The following is a 15,881-nucleotide window of genomic DNA, read 5'->3' as shown; positions in this document are numbered from 1 at the left end:
CTTTTATGTACGTATATCATTTGAATCTGTTGAATAATTAAGGGTCCATACATAATTAAATTAAAAGGTTAATTATAAGGTTTTTTAAAAACTTGCCACATAACATCTCGACAGTGGTATTTTTATTTTCCGGTATTTGCTTACCGTTGTGAGACCCTTCAGCTTTATATTCGTTCTTCATTACTCGTTAGCCTCGTTAGCTTTATTTTTATTTATATTGAATACAGTAATAATTGAAATGTTAATATCGATCGATATAGATGAGAATAAAAATGTAGGCCGAATGAGATTCACAAAATTGAACGAATATTTTTAATTATTATAAAGAACATGGGATTACATCCCTTATGGTTCTTCTTCATATTTACGGCTAGTATTTTCGTCAAAAGCGAGAAGTAAATTAATTTTTTATATAGTGTAAGATTAAAAAGTTTATTTTTTTATATTTTTAATATTTTTAGCAGTGGAGGTTATCAGAAAGGTATAAAGAATACTCAAAATAGCGGTACGGTCTTATTTATGAAAAGCCATTGTAACAATTATTGTTGGGTTGGTGACGAAGTCACCATTCTCAATAGCCGAAAATTGTTTCAGGATCTTTTACCCAAAGTGAGTCAATTTTATTGATATATTTCAAGAGCTGTACTTAGTTTTTCATTAATTTTAAAACTATTAAGCGAATATTTTTTTAAACTAGACAAATGCAAAACATTGTACAAGCCAAGCATATCTTGTTATTTTAGAATAATGACGAAAAACTTGCTCTTTCAAAGTAATGAAATATATTTTATCAAATTTGTTGGCAGATAAATGTTATCAATTCTGAGAACGATGAATATATAGCATTATTGTTGGATTATATTCATATTTGTTTGGAGTGCATTCGAAAAGCTGCAATAGGGAAAACAAGAAATCTTATGTTAAGAGCACTGGCCGACACTCTAGGAGGGTATCTTCACGTATACATTTTACCACTTACTAAACACTCGTATTATGCTGGAAATATTAAGTATAGTAGTGCAAAAAAATTGTTCGATCTTTACGATGAACTCAAACATTTTTTACGCACTAATGGTGCTGGTTGGATGAAACCAGTTGAAATCATAGCTCGTACAAAAGTGCTGCCTACAGAAATTAAAACAGTAGATACGAATATTGCTTGCAACGACTTAATTACTTATCCTTTGAGTAAGTATGCACGCAGTTTATGTTAGCCAAGCCTCTCTCATTTGAAGATGATTTTTATTTCATCGAGTGAGTCATGCAATGACACTTTTTACTAGCAAAAAAAATAATAGCATTAATTAATTTTTATTTATCACAATTTACCAAATGTTTTGAACTTTATTTCACGTCTAGTATTTAAGAGTAATAAACAAAAATTTAAACGATATGCGTCAAATAAGAGAAAGAATAATTTATATCAAAAGAAAAGCAGACATTCTAGAACGCCAAGTAATTATTAAATAATGACTTTTGTTATACGTAATGAGTACTTATGAATATATTGCATAAAATTACATATTTTTTTAGAATCTGGAATAAAATCGGAGCCTGTTATGATTCCCCTACCATTTCTGGACAACGACACCAAGCCTAATAGGTATTTTCTCAGAAAAAGTTAAATTTATACCATAATTTTATTTTATCATTTTTTATCTAAAGAGAAAATTGTTGCTCAATTTGTCAATACAGCATTGCAATACCCTTTAAATCGGATACTCTACAATCATTATATTCTGAAAAATCTGCATTCGCCGTTGAAAAATATTATGTGACGAGCGTAAACTGCATTAAATCCAAATCAAACTCTGGTAACGAATTAATGGATTTTAACAAACGATTTTCCGATTGGCTGCTACATTCCGTACGTTTATGAGTCATTTCGACCGAAATTATAACAATATTTATTAAAAATAACAAAGCCCTGTGAATGTTTTAACGTAATTCAAAAAATAATACTAATTAGGTGCAAAATCATTTGTACGACGAAAAGTGGTATCCTGCATTTGGTGGTATTTTAAGAGTCATTGAAAAGCTGCAAGAAAGAGGTATGCTTGTAATTTAATTCAGAATTCGTGTTATTTTTTTTTCACATTTAAAGGTCAACAGTGTGTGTAATTATATATAAAGTTTTTGACGCTTCTTTATTTTTATTTCAACAATTTATTGTACGTGAAAGGTACGAAAAAATCAGATTCGGATAATGAGCAGACTAACGGAGAGGGACAAAATCATTCCAAAGTTCCAGAGAAGGGTTTGACAATACACTTAACAATACCAAAAATTGAGTACACGCAATAGAAATTATTCGTACAAATTTTTATTTTAGATCATACTCCATTTAGCGTTGTAGAAATCGTACTACTCTCCATAGGAATTATACTGATGTTATGGCTTTTAATCGGCTTGTGCATTGTGTGCTACAAGTTTTTAAGAAGAGGATCTAAACAATGTTATTGCGAGGATTCTTCGAAAAATCTGTAAATTCACATGCAGGCATACAAATTAATGAAGGAATTTATTTTTAATTGTAGAAACTAAATAGTTTTTCACAGCTTTTCAGTGTGGCGTGCAAATAAAGATTACGGTAGGCGAGATTTGTGCACAACGAGGCTCTTTGAAAAAACCAAAGAAAAATGGAGTAAAAGTGTTAAAAGATGCCCCGGGAAATGCGACGATCGGTATATCGAGGAGGAAAGATGTTTAACTGCACTTACTTATAGTAGCAAAGATACTGTGCCAAACAGCAGCTACAGCTGCAAAAGTTAACAGTAAGCTTGAGTACTTATTACTGATATATATATACATATATTATCATCTACATTATTTATGTATGTTATTTACAGCAAATTAAAAAATTCAAAAGCCTCAATGTATGAATCGAAATTAAAAAACAAAAATAATTTTGTTGATAGAGTAAGTATTAGTATTAATAATACGTTTCTTAAATTATCAATATACATGATGAATGTTAAATTATTGTCAACCCGAAAATTAAAATTAGGATGGGAGTGTGTAAGAAGAAACTTCTGTATTTTACTTTTACTTTTAGTTGTTAACAAGAAAATTATATTATACAGCTTGAAATTTTTTTAATTTGAAACTGATATTGTCATGCATCACTAAAACTATTGGAAAAGAATGGATCATCGGATCACGGAGATTTTAATTTTTTGTAATTTTTTAATCAAGCATTAGATTTATAAATGTTTAAAAAAAATTACACGCACACACACACACTCTCTCTCTCTCTCTCTCCCTTTATCATTAATTAAAGTCAACCATGTAATCTGACATTTTCGGGCTGACAGTAATTGAACGTCGAATCCACATGGTTAAAACATATTTTTATTATAAAAATTAGACAGACGCTTCATCAATGAATTTGGAAATAAAAGATGAAGAGAATATAATGAAATAATTGAAAAGACTAAGAAGTCTAATTGATGAAATATAGAATATTCACGCATCTACGTTTTTCCTTTTAATATTTTAATTTTAATAAATTATAATACTTTTAGATAAGTCAATAAGCCTTAGAAAGATTGTTGGGTGTAGATTTAGGGGATGTAGTGTAATTGAGCATTAATGGTATCATTTTTGAATCTATATAAACCGATTTTTTTTTTAAATTCATCTGAATTTTCATCCGACCATTTTTTAGCAATTGGCTGACATTCAAGGATATTCAAAGAATGCAGGGATGTCATCCATAGAGAGTTGATGGATTAGAACATTAGTTGTATACACAAAATTGAGTAATATTTAAAAAAAATTGAAGGACAAACTGTCGAAAAATCAGTATCTAATTTTGTAAGCTAATTGCAAAAGCATATGTTTCAAAATGATGTAATTATTTAAAGCTTTTGAAACATGATAGCTTTGATGATATCTTATCCTTCAAGATATTATGTTTCTATATAGTTATCAAAATTATTCTGTTCAGATATTATTTCGTAGAAGCATTAACACTATCAGATCAATTTCAAACCCCTTGGTCTGAGAATTGCTTGCTGAAAAGTTAAGCCTATCTTAAGTCTACTATTTTTTTTTTTAGTTAAATAATTTCTTGGAAAATAATATTCATATATAACTGAAAATTTACAATAATCAAACGTAGGGATTGCGATTCCTTTTCACTTTTCTTATTCTTCTGAAAAGTAATCATAAATAATTACAGTTTTGTAATTTTTAAATAGATTGAATTTTTTTATTCTAGTAAGTAGCTAGGGATTCATATATTTTGTGTTCCTTTCAAAACTGCATTGTTTTAAGTGACTGTCACATTATGCTGTGTTTACTGAAAAATAATGCATATATTAATAAAATATAAATAAGTAGAGATATCGTGACTATGAAGGTGTTTTATATTTATACTTGCTTATCATTTAATTTTAACTTTTCCTAAGAAAATATTTTTCGCTTTTAATTTTGTTTGTAAGAAGTATTATATTGCAACTTAATTATAGAGTTATCAGTAGTATACATATAATAAAGTAACATCTCAAGACCTATTTAAGATTAATTATAATAAAAAGGTCCAGAGTAGAGTTAAAATTATGTCTGTTTTCGTTGCCGTTACCCTCTGTATAACTTTACATTAAAAGTGTTTATTTCATGTGTTTTTGGTTTGAAAAACTGTGTAGAAAGTAAAGACTAGAAAACATTTACGTTAAAAAGAAAAGGTGTTGCTCTTAAGCAATACTATAAAACAAAGGGTTGAAAGTCAATAGTATATAAATACTAAGAAAAATAAGTATTTAAAATAATATTATAAAATATATTTATAAAATTGGTGGGGAGTACAATAAACATGAAACATCAGAGCACAAAATAGTATAAGCTTATAAAAATAAATATTTTTACATAAAACCATCAAATTCTGTAAAACACATTATATTTTTACAAATGATGAATAGTAACAATAATTTAAGTCTGCGCCATATATAATTGTTTTTTTTTTAATAATTACTTTCATAATAAATAATGTATGATCTTTTATATTTTAAAGTATATGTGTGTAGTAATATCAATGTCATACAATGTATAGTTCTCACATTACAAAAATATGACCCATTATTACAACCAAATTTGTAGTACTATATGAAACCCTATATCGATTGCACTGCTAGAAAATATAATTTGAAAAATTCTAATCATTTCACACTAAATCTCATTGACTATCTAAATAATTAGATGATCAGTCTCTGAATATAACCAATCTGAGCTGGTTTAGTAACTTGTAATAAATTTTTATTTTTTATCAAATTCATCATAATAAGTTGTTTTTCATTATATATAAATATAAGTAGATGGTGAATGAAGGAAATCGATATTGTTATAATTAAACAAAGTTACAGAATCACAATGTTAAAGTTTACTTAAATTAATTGCGGTGTGAAGATTATTTAGAGAGTAACTATATGTATTTTAAAGTTAAAATAACTATAAAATAAGCAAATCATATATTTGTTAAAGTCAGCACTTATAGCATTAATATTTGAATAAATATAAAATTAAATCTGCTTCTATTGATTTGGTTTTTATTCATAATATGAAAAATATATGTTTTTAGCACTCACAGAATAAGATTGTATCAATTTATTTGAATAATAACTACTAGGTTGTTATACAGGTAGCAGTTATATAGAAGCTACATTATATATACTTTAGGAGTAATAAAATTTTATAATCAAAATGGAATATTCAATTCCTTTTAAACTTTAACCCTTTGAGAAAATGTATGAAAATTTAAACTATTTCTAATCAATTATATTAAAAACTTTGTTTTTGCAAACTCTAAATAATATTTAGTACGATTCATATCCATATTTGGTCAAGTTTATTCAATTTTTAAATGTGCTTCACATATCAAATGTGCCTTTTAACCCGAAGAAGTTGAAACTACAAATGTACTAAGAACCTATAAAGCATTAGAATAAAACTGCTATGATATAAATACTCTGTTTTGTATTTCCATAACAGGTTTAGGATTTCTTTAATGGATTTAAAGTTAACGCATTTCTTAGAGTAAAATGCAACATTTAGTTTTTTTCTTGCGTTCATTTCCTTCTGCCTGATTTTCCAGTGCTTTACTAGCAGCTATTGCTCTCATTAAGTCAAAAAATATCTGTAAAATGACAATAATTGAAATAAGTTTAAGTAACTCTTTTTGCATGTGTTAGTAAATGTTGAATGTAATATCCTTATCTTTTTTGTAGATAAAACAAAGCTTTATAAAAAGTAAAAAAATATTTATTACAGCTGCAAACAAAAAAAGCAGCTTTTTTAAAATTGAAAACTAATGTGCTCAAAACAATAATGTATGAAACTTGCACCAAAGTCTTTAATTATTTTGTAATATTTACACAAGGTAGGTGCAAATTTTAAATATATAAAATACTACACAATAAATAAACAGAAAGCAAAAGAAATTGCTGAAGCTTAATAGCAAACCTATAGAATTATGCACTTTTTTTTCTTCCTCTTTGCACGGTCTTTGCCACGACCATTACTTGCTGATTTATCTTCAATCTTACGAGATCTAATTTCACGCATCAAGTCAAAAAACACCTGAAAATGTGCAATAGATGCTATCTCAAAGTTTTTAAGCTTTAATAGAGTAATTAAGGTGGTCCCCTCAGTAAGAGAGAAAAAAGAAACTTTGTGAGAGAGAGTACGATAGACTGCATCACTTTTAGAATAGAAAACATGGTAACATTACACTGGTTATTACACATACACATTGTATTTTAAATAAATTTAACATTAGTTTGAATTAAAAGTTGTATATTGTAATTTGCTTTTTTCTTTTTTTAATTGTGGTGATAAACTAAATATGTAGTAAAAAATATGGTGTTTCATTAAGAAGCTAAAGGTAGCTTTATTTTGGATTTAATCAAAGTCAAATCAATAATAACTTATTTCTACTTTAAAGGCAACTAAATACTGTTTGAAAAATTTTTAGAATCTTACTGTCATAATAAAAATGACATATCGTTTATATAAATGAATGGTGGCTCATAAATCAAAAAATTAAAAGCTTTGAAATTTGTAATATGACATTTATTAAGTCTAGAAAGTGTTTCACAAGTTAATTTCTTATAAAAAACCTTAGATATTTAATTATAAACAATTCTAAGTATGCTTTGAGTCACCTTTAATTTCAAGGGAACCACCTTAAAGCTGATATTTATAAATTTGATTTTTATTTTGAATTTAAATTTGAAAGATGTGAAAAGTGCTCAAGACAATATAATTGTGCTATATAAAAACTGTTTAAAAATTAAAAAAAAAAAATAGAAAAATTAAGCAAATAAACATGAAGACATGCAGATAAAATATGTTTCATTATTCTGATTTAAAATTTATATTTTGTAAACATTCATTTAAACTTATATATAAGATTAATTTAAATATTTTTCTATATTTTTTAATTGCAGTTAAAATATATATTTGTTTAACAATTTTACCTTATCAACATTTTCCTTGGTTTTAGCACTTGTTTCGACATAAGGAACTCCCCACTGTTGTGATCTAGCTTGAGCTTCTGCTAACGTAACTTTTCTTTTATCTTGAAGATCACTTTTATTTCCCACCAGTAAAAATGGAATGTTTTCATCATTCTTCACTCTGAGAATTTGTTCTCTAACAATATAATAAAAACATTATAATAAAAATAATTCTTAATAATAAAAGAAACTGAAAATAACATAATAAATATTTACCTAAATTCTTGTGTAGCTTGAAAGCTATCGTCTTCTGTTATGGAAAAAACACAAAGAAAACCCTCACCACTTCGAAAATAATTATCTCTAATTGCAGCATAATCCTCTTGTCCAGCAGTATCTAAAATGTCAATTTGTACTTCCTCACCATCAAGCACAACCTTTTTTCTATATGAATCAGCTTTTGTTGGTTCATAATCTTGAACAAACTAAAAAACATAATAGTACACAATATAATTCGTTATTGTTATTTTACAATTTTACAATTTCCATTTATTTACCTCATCATACATAAATTGCAGAGTCAAAGCAGACTTTCCAACACCTCCACTCCCAACCATAATTACCTTATGCATTGTTTGTGCAGTTCCTGGTTTTTTAGACATTATAAGAATATTTTTAATATAATAAAAAAGTGTTTTTAATTCTCTAAAATATATAAAGTACAAATAACTAGTTTTTAATTTAAATGCAAAATCTAAAGCTGTACGAAATGTAACCCGTACAGGACAGGACAGGTCTACCTAGAATATTCATTGTTATTCGTTGCTCCACCTTTTAGTTGAATACTTTAGTAGCGCCCTCGCTGAATCAGTGAGCAAAAAACAAGGAGATAGCGCCATCGTCATTTTAATTGTGGCAACATAGGTTAGAACAAACTATACTTACCATTAAGGGTGACTTTCACCAAGTCCGGCTTGGAGCTAGCCGGGATGTAGCCGGGCTAACAAATTGTACCAACCTATGCAATATATCATATGAAATTGAATTTTGAGTTGGCAATCATGGAATTTCTCAAATTTGAAACTTCATGTAGTTTTGCCACTTATGTTCAAATTCAAAATTTGTTATCTGCTATTGCGTACGACAAAATCTGTGTGGTAATTTTATTAATGTAATAACTAATGCCGAATGCGATTTTTATTTAGAAATACACTCACGAAGTCTACGATTTCTTCGTGCTTGTATACTACAAATAGAGTATGCAATTTTTTATTGTTTAAAAATTTGAAATACAACATCTAATTTTTTTGAAGTACATATTCTAATAAGAAGCTTTATTTAAGTAATGCCTGTACTTTTTTTTAGCATCATGGATAATGTAGAAGAAGAAATATTAAGCTGGATATTTGAAGATGATAATGAGTGCAACTCACATTACATATCAAGAAGGCCTAGATTAATTAGAGATAGAATGAATTGGTTCAATATTTACGACGATTTAGATTTTAACTGCAGGTTCCGAATTACAAAACAAAATTTTACAATGATATTAGGAAAAATTGAGCATAGAATAAGCAGCCGTACAGATAGGTTAATAAATATCTTATTTTAAATCCATCAATATACATTTTGTTGAACGATACAATTTTGATTAATTGTATATTTAAAATTTCCAGAAATAATTACATTCCACCAGTAATTCAATTGCTGGCTACTCTCCGATTTTTTGCAACAGGCTCATATGCTCCCCGTCTATTGATTGGACTACCTTGCCGTGGTGACGGGGCTCACGAAGGGTCGACGACCGGGAGGATCTATAGTTGCGGGTTGTTCATTGGGCCTGTCTCGAATCGGGACAGGAACAATGGGCATGGTCACGAGGATCCCTTTACTGTGCTGCCCTTCGTGCCGAAGGTCCATGATAGCTCCGATTGCTGGTGGATACCATGGCCGATCGTCTTTACACGGTAATCACTATTACATGTGTATTCGATTGTCGAGCATGGTTGCCATTCGGCCCGCGTAGATAAATATTCGTGTATCTCTTAGTTTGCATTGACTTGGCTCTCGTGGTTTGGTCCTGGCATAATTAATTGTGATTCTGCCTGGATTTATTCTGCTTGGGTTTATGTCTTTGCTTGGGTGTGGGGAACATAATTTAACTTAGTGATAATCGGTTCTCGTTTATTGACATAGTAATTCTGTTACAGTTATAACGCGTTTATCTCCACGTAATTATTCTCTTCCATATTCGCTTTATATCGTGCAATATTATTTCTAAATAATAGCACGTGTTGAATAGATAATTTTTCTTTGATATTTTTTCCTTGTCCTCTCAGCGCGGTTTGTTTACGTTCGGTACGCTCGCACTTGCACTTACTACTAGGCGCGTACAATACACATAGCTCGCGTACAATACACATAGCTCGCGTACGCGATGTTTACCTTTCTTGCTCGTGACATTGGGAGTTGGTCAAATCAATTTAATCTAATTTAGATTTATGATACAATTTAATTTAATTCTGATTTAACTCCCTCGTGCTTAGTATAGTGATGCTTTCCGTGCATTCACTTTATATATATATATATATATATGGGATCAAGGCTCGTCAATAAGATCCCCGGTTATTCTTTATCGCCGCTCATAGAGTCACGTTCGTTATAGGCATGGGTAGTGACGAGTCGACGGTGTCCTTGACCCCCTGAGAGGTAGGCAGTGGTCCGGTGGTCCATTGACCATGAGCCTCCACCCCGCACCCGAGCTGGGGGGAGCGAACAGGCATTTCGTCAATCAGGGTGCCTCTTTTCTCCCCACAGTCGTGACCTTGACTCTTTCGTCTATCCCTTGTTTGTGGGGTTTGATCTTGCGCTCTGAGCCTAGGCCACGAGTCTGCGACCTCTCAACCCATCGGCGAGGGACGACGAACGTCGTATTATTATTTGCTGGGGATAGAGGGGGGTTTTCCAGCTGATCTCGGGAGCTATCACGGTTCGGAGCACCTTTCTCTCTCCCCCAGGTCGCGTCGCGCCTCTATCGGCCTGGCGACGGGTAATTATGTTTGATTTGTTCGCTGCGATAGCATAGGGCCCCTGCCGATGACGTCTTGTGGTTCTGATTCTGAGCCAATGCATTCTGCAGCGGACATGACCCTCGTTACTACGACGCATGGGTGGGGTATAGGGCCCCGGCTGGTTGGTCTTGTGGCCTTGATTCTGAGACAATGCATTTTGCAGCGGACACGACCCTCTTGGCGACGACAGCCAGTCGGTAGCGGTAGTAATTTATCAAATAGTTCGTAGATAAAAAAGAATTAGGACCCTTGTCACTGGCCAGTGCATTGGCAAGGGTGGATAGGTGACTCGGTGCGCGACTATTTGCTAACCCTCGCCACGGCTGATTATTTTATTAATTAGCTTCATTTATCTCAGTACATATACGCGTACGCGACATAATATTTTCTTTATTCGGTGATAGATTAAATTTTTTAGATTATTTAGCATATATATATATATATTTACTTTTTTCTGCTAATTTATTCCTATCTATACTATGATGCATTAATTCGCTCGTGCGTATATAGAGTCATCGCGGAATGACCCTGTATGCATCGCAGGGTCATCCTCTCCTCTAGCTATCCATTTAGCTTCTCATCCATTCCCTATCTTGTCCGTCTTCCGCCGGCATCATCTCCTGGGGGTTCCCCCCATCTCCTTCCATCCTTCGGAGATGGGGACGTGCACGACCGGGAGGGCCTCTCTTTCTTTTTATTCAAATTTGTATCAAATTTTTCAATAATCAGCCCCCCCTTGCCGGCACGAGCCCGCGATGGTGATGCTGGTCACTATTGTGGTAGTTCTTTTTCTCTTTCTCTCTCTTTCATTTTCCATCTTTCTCCATCTTTCTCCTCGTAGTACTCTCTAATCCACTCGCTCGGGTGGCTCCTCTACGTAGTCTTGATTATTTTTATTTTTCTATCTACTTTATCTTCTTGTAGATAACCCCGCTATCTACCGTCGGTAACCCGCTATCCTCCTAATTCTCCTATTGCCCGCTGTGGCGTTACTCGCGCGCCACCGGCGGATCCCTAGGTTAACTATGGACGTTTATTTTCCGAGATCAGATTCAGATCATGGATCAGACTTGCCGCAGTGTCGCAACTTATGAAAAAAATACTAGACCACCCTAGGCTGATCCGGATCTAGTGAGGAGGCTTCCGCGAGCGGGAATCCGGATCCGGATTAAGTAGAGTAAGTAGGAGCTACTCGGACTATTCAGTCAGATTGTCAGAATTTTATAATTATTTTTAAAATATTTGAGAAAAACGTAAGGATACGTTATTTCTATATAATAATAAATTTTATCATTTTTTATCTCATTGAATTTGTTGTAGAAGCTTCAATATGGATAAATATATCGCACACAACAGATATATAGGTATGTTCTGTAATACTTTATTTTGGAATAACTGAATATTTTGTTTGTCATGTTTGAACTTCTAATTTCACTAATATTTAATAAAAGGAAATAATTAACATATATTTAATGAATTCTGTCTCTCTTTTAATAGATCAAACCAAATATTCGTGGACAGTTGCGAGTACTAAATTATTATTAGAGAATATAAGGCAAAGAAAGGAAATAATTAATAACAAAGATTTTTTCAAAAAAAAAATGTGGGATGAAATTGCTGAAGAATTGAACGTCAAAGAACATTTAGTGAACGGCGAACAGTGCTCTAGTAAATGGAAAAATTTAAAGAAAAAGTATAAACATATAAAAGATTCGAGTAATAAAACTGGTGCGTGTGGCAAACCAAATTGGGAGTATTTTGACATAATTGATGAAATAATGTTCTCGATGCCGGAAATATACCCTGTTTCAATAGCATATAGCATATCAGATCCTGTTTCCACAGGGAGACCACAAATAACGGAGGGAACAAACGACGATGAACATGATCCTGAAATAATAATTAATAATAATGCTGCATGCTGCTCCAATGTGAGTGCAAGTTCACAGACACGAGTCATAAAACGACGCACTTCTATTAGAGCCGCCAAAATGACCATAGACGATATTTATGAGCAGAGAGAAAGGCATCATAGAGAAAATGCTAAGCTGAAAAAAGAATTTTTAAATTTAATGAAAAAGCATTTAGAAGAATAGGGCACTTTTACGTAAATATTGGACATTTTTACAATGCTTTCTGATTTTTATTTTATTACTGACATATTACCAGCTATGCCGATACATTGTAGATGTTTTAATTTATATATTTATTTATTGCAACTGCTTATTGATCAAACATTTGTGGATTATCAAATTTTAAATGTAAATTTGATACAGCATTCATGACACATGATTTAATTGATCAAATATAGATGCAGTTTATTTATATAAGAAAAATACATTCTTTGATAAGTTATTTTTACATTTTAAACTTTGTTTCTTATGAAACATCTGTGGAGCACAAAAATAGTTGACCAGTACATATTTTCAAAAGAAGGCATTGTACTACACAGTGGGAAATTGAATCGTGTGTGCTTTCAACTATAGTGTAGTATATCATTTTGCACGTTAAATTACATAGTGAAGCTAGCCGAAGCACACACGATTCAATTTCCCACTGTGTACTTTCTCATCTTTAATGCATATGTAACAAAAATGTTTAAGAGTGCTTGCTGCAAAATTGTCATATTCAAGGAGGTTAACCTTTACGAAGAGTTAATATATAAACTGCAGGTAAAAATAAGTGTATTACAATCAAAGTGTTCCTATAAATACTTTATTCCATACAATTAACTTAAAATAGTTATGTTTCTTTGCAGATAATATGAACTTTATATATTTTTAAGAGCGATTGAGAATTTAATTGTATAAATGGATTAAAAGAGATGTGGCCTTGTGATGCTTCGCATCAACTGAATGAAGACTCATACTTTGTGAGTAAAAATATATAATTTTAAGATTGATGCTGTTAACCAAGTGGATCAATAAGGTTCGCAGTAAACTAGGAATTCAGCAACATAATAGATCAGAGTAATATATACTATTAAAGTGATACTGTAAATGTACATTATTATATGTTATTAATTTAATTAATATAATTCTTTTTCTTTGCAGACAATTTGATATCTTTATATTTATAAGGAAAACTGAAAATTTACTTGTTTTAATAGTTTAAAACAGATGTAGCCTTGTGGTGTTTCGCATCAATAATTGAATAAAGACTCATACTCTGTAAGTAATATATTATTCTAGGACTGGTGCTATTAAGCAAGTGGATTCAATAAGCTTTGGAGTAAATAGGAACTTACCATCATAATAAATCAGGGTAATATAAGATCTTTACTGAATTTTTTCATTCGCATAATAAATTTAATAAATGCAATTTTTCTTTTATTTCGGTTCCATATTAATTATTATAAATTGACAATAGTCCTCATAAGAAAAACTGAGCATTATTAATGTAGCCAAAATATATATTTATTAATAAAATATAGGTGTATATTATATTTATATCTATGTATATGTGTAACTTTTCGTAATTGTACAAATTTATTGAATCTACAAAATAAAATTATAAAGTATTCTATATGTTAAGTAAATGCGCTATTACATCTCTTTTCTCTTCTCCATCCAAAAAAGCAGATTCTTCGTTATCAATTTCTATATTAAAGTCATCTTCATCTTCGGTTACATTAAATAGTTCTTCTTCATTATCAATACAAATGTTATGTAATATACAACATGCTAGTATTAGAAGAGGAATTATATCCGTATCATACAAATACATGTATTTTAGTTTCCTGAATCGAGCTTTTAGTAAACCAAAAGTTCGTTCTATCACTATTCTAGTTGAAGATAAACTTTTGTTATAATTAATTTGAATATTAGTTAAATGGCCATTATCTCGATATGGAACGAGAAGAGTCTTTGATAACGGATATGCAGAATCTCCTATTAAATGCGTGTTTTCAGGGAAATATCGCTGTGGGTTACTGTCTATTGCCTCTTTAATTTTACTGAGTTGCCAAACTCGAGCATCATGTACGCTGCCACAATAGCCGGCGAAAACGTCAATAAATTTCCTATTGGCATCACATATTCCTTGAAGGCCAATGGAGTGGAAACCTTTACGGTTTATATAACTATTAGGGTGCTCAGTAGGAGCACTAATTTGTATGTGGCACCCATCTATGGCACCCACTACACCAGGAAAATTGCTTATCTCTGCAAATGTCTCTACATTCCGTATTATTAAGTTTTGTTCTGGCCATTTTATATAATCAGCTCTATGATTTTGTAGAACATGCGCCACATTTAACAGACAATTCCATACTGTGCTCTTAGATATGTTAAATCTGTCAGAAACAGATCTGTAAGGGAGTCTAATTATTGGTACGTTATATATTCAATACAGGAGATAGCTAAGGTAACCTTAGCCTTTATTATTAATAGTAGTTTTAAATATTATAATTTACATAATTAAATAAAATATACAATATACTTTATAAAGCCTAACATTTGTGTATAATAATGGATTTAAGGAAATCATATAATCAGTGTTTAAATAAAATATACCTGTAAGTCTCTTGATTTCCCAATATCCATAAAGCAACAGCGAGTTGCTTAAATGGCATTATTTTTGGCCCTTCACGAGTGTTCAGCAAACAAGAACCTATTTTCTCTAGCAATGCTTGAAATGTTGGTTTGGATAGACGGAAATGGGATTTAAAATCTGCACAAAATACAAATTTTACATTAATAAAGGGAATACAAACAAATTATACAATCCGATAAATGATTATAGGTAATGTTTTCAGAATTGTTATATTAAGATTGCAAACACAGTACACAAGCGAATATGCAAAATTTGAATTACCTGATAAAGAATAATTCAGCAAAACTTGTGGAACATAATTCTCAATTCGTCTATGAGTTTCTGTGGAATTTATGTAAGATAATAATACATTATCTTCCTCTTCATCATTTTCAAATAAAATATTCCATAAATTCATATAGTCCATTGCTTAATCTGTAAATAATATTATTACGAAAAATAATGTAAGAAAATTAATATATTATAATAAAAAATGCAAATTATTAATGATTATTACAAATCCCTCTTTATCTTTAGTAAAATGTATTGGAAATTTCCCTTCAAATTTATCCTTTATTGGTTAGAATAATGACACTAATGACAGCTAAAATTCCAATCACACCTGAGTAGGCCCTACTTACTCTACTTAATCCGGATCCGGATTCCCGCTCGCGGAAGCCTCCTCACTAGATCCGGATCAGCCTAGGGTGGTCTAGTATTTTTTTCATAAGTTGCGACACTGCGGCAAGTCTGATCCATGATCTGAATCTGATCTCGGAAAATAAACGTCCTATTATTCGACGCTACGCGGATAAGTCCCTCT

The 15,881-nt window shown here is 31.0% G+C and overlaps 3 protein-coding genes and 1 long non-coding RNA gene across 7 annotated transcripts; 2 read left to right on the top strand and 2 right to left on the bottom strand.

The window, feature by feature from the left end:
* Nucleotides 1-330: 330 nt before the first annotated feature.
* LOC136777135 (uncharacterized) lies at nucleotides 331-2,772 on the top strand. Its single transcript, XM_066733208.1, has 9 exons — nucleotides 331-350; nucleotides 417-609; nucleotides 807-1,188; nucleotides 1,534-1,603; nucleotides 1,696-1,867; nucleotides 1,970-2,051; nucleotides 2,183-2,257; nucleotides 2,333-2,483; nucleotides 2,559-2,772. The coding sequence occupies exons 1-9, from the start codon at nucleotides 331-333 to the stop codon at nucleotides 2,770-2,772; spliced, it is 1,359 nt and encodes a 452-aa protein (XP_066589305.1).
* Nucleotides 2,773-5,596: 2,824 nt separating this feature from the next.
* Nucleotides 5,597-8,311, bottom strand: Rala (Ras-like protein A). Of its 4 annotated transcripts, XM_066732399.1 has the most exons (6): nucleotides 8,255-8,311; nucleotides 8,012-8,100; nucleotides 7,731-7,939; nucleotides 7,476-7,650; nucleotides 6,460-6,576; nucleotides 5,597-6,133 (listed from the first exon to the last, which is right to left on the bottom strand). In XM_066732399.1, the coding sequence occupies exons 1-5, from the start codon at nucleotides 8,265-8,267 to the stop codon at nucleotides 6,460-6,462; spliced, it is 603 nt and encodes a 200-aa protein (XP_066588496.1). In that variant the 5' UTR covers nucleotides 8,268-8,311; the 3' UTR covers nucleotides 5,597-6,133. The 4 variants fall into 4 exon arrangements, with proteins under 4 accessions (XP_066588496.1, XP_066588495.1, XP_066588494.1 ...); XM_066732397.1 differs by having other exon boundaries at nucleotides 5,609-6,133; nucleotides 8,012-8,277; XM_066732398.1 differs by having other exon boundaries at nucleotides 5,607-6,576; nucleotides 8,012-8,277.
* Nucleotides 8,312-12,862: 4,551 nt separating this feature from the next.
* Nucleotides 12,863-13,708, top strand: LOC136776936 (uncharacterized). The gene is made up of 3 exons (XR_010823186.1): nucleotides 12,863-13,197; nucleotides 13,284-13,494; nucleotides 13,579-13,708. It is a non-coding gene; the product is annotated as an uncharacterized lncRNA (long non-coding RNA).
* Nucleotides 13,709-14,047: 339 nt separating this feature from the next.
* On the bottom strand, nucleotides 14,048-15,835 carry LOC136776932 (putative nuclease HARBI1). The gene is made up of 4 exons (XM_066732870.1): nucleotides 15,700-15,835; nucleotides 15,341-15,493; nucleotides 15,040-15,196; nucleotides 14,048-14,834 (listed from the first exon to the last, which is right to left on the bottom strand). The coding sequence occupies exons 2-4, from the start codon at nucleotides 15,483-15,485 to the stop codon at nucleotides 14,048-14,050; spliced, it is 1,089 nt and encodes a 362-aa protein (XP_066588967.1). The 5' UTR covers nucleotides 15,486-15,493; nucleotides 15,700-15,835.
* Between the last annotated feature and the right edge of the window lie 46 nt (nucleotides 15,836-15,881).

This window comes from Prorops nasuta, unplaced genomic scaffold, assembly GCF_024137725.1.
Source record: "Prorops nasuta isolate Cenicafe-Biocafe unplaced genomic scaffold, Cenicafe_Pnas_1.2 PNAS00010, whole genome shotgun sequence".
NCBI classification, from domain to species: domain Eukaryota; kingdom Metazoa; phylum Arthropoda; class Insecta; order Hymenoptera; family Bethylidae; genus Prorops; species Prorops nasuta.
This window is presented reverse-complemented; position numbering and strand designations above follow the sequence as displayed.

Coding starts and splice junctions, on each gene's coding strand:
- LOC136777135 (XM_066733208.1), top strand. CDS start 331: ATGGGATTACATCCCTTATG. Junction 1,189..1,533: donor CTTAATTACTTATCCTTTGA/GTAAGTATGCAC, acceptor ATATTTTTTTAG/AATCTGGAATAAAATCGGAG. Junction 1,604..1,695: donor AACGACACCAAGCCTAATAG/GTATTTTCTCAG, acceptor TTGTCAATACAG/CATTGCAATACCCTTTAAAT.
- Rala (XM_066732398.1), bottom strand. CDS start 8,116: ATGTCTAAAAAACCAGGAACTGCACAAACAATGCATAAGGTAATTATG. Junction 7,940..8,011: donor TGCAATTTATGTATGATGAG/GTAAATAAATGG, acceptor TATGTTTTTTAG/TTTGTTCAAGATTATGAACC. Junction 7,651..7,730: donor CAAGCTACACAAGAATTTAG/GTAAATATTTAT, acceptor TTATATTGTTAG/AGAACAAATTCTCAGAGTGA.
- LOC136776932 (XM_066732870.1), bottom strand. CDS start 15,485: ATGGACTATATGAATTTATGGAATATTTTATTTGAAAATGATGAAGAG. Junction 15,197..15,340: donor GCTGAATTATTCTTTATCAG/GTAATTCAAATT, acceptor TATTTTGTGCAG/ATTTTAAATCCCATTTCCGT. Junction 14,835..15,039: donor GGAAATCAAGAGACTTACAG/GTATATTTTATT, acceptor ACTCCCTTACAG/ATCTGTTTCTGACAGATTTA.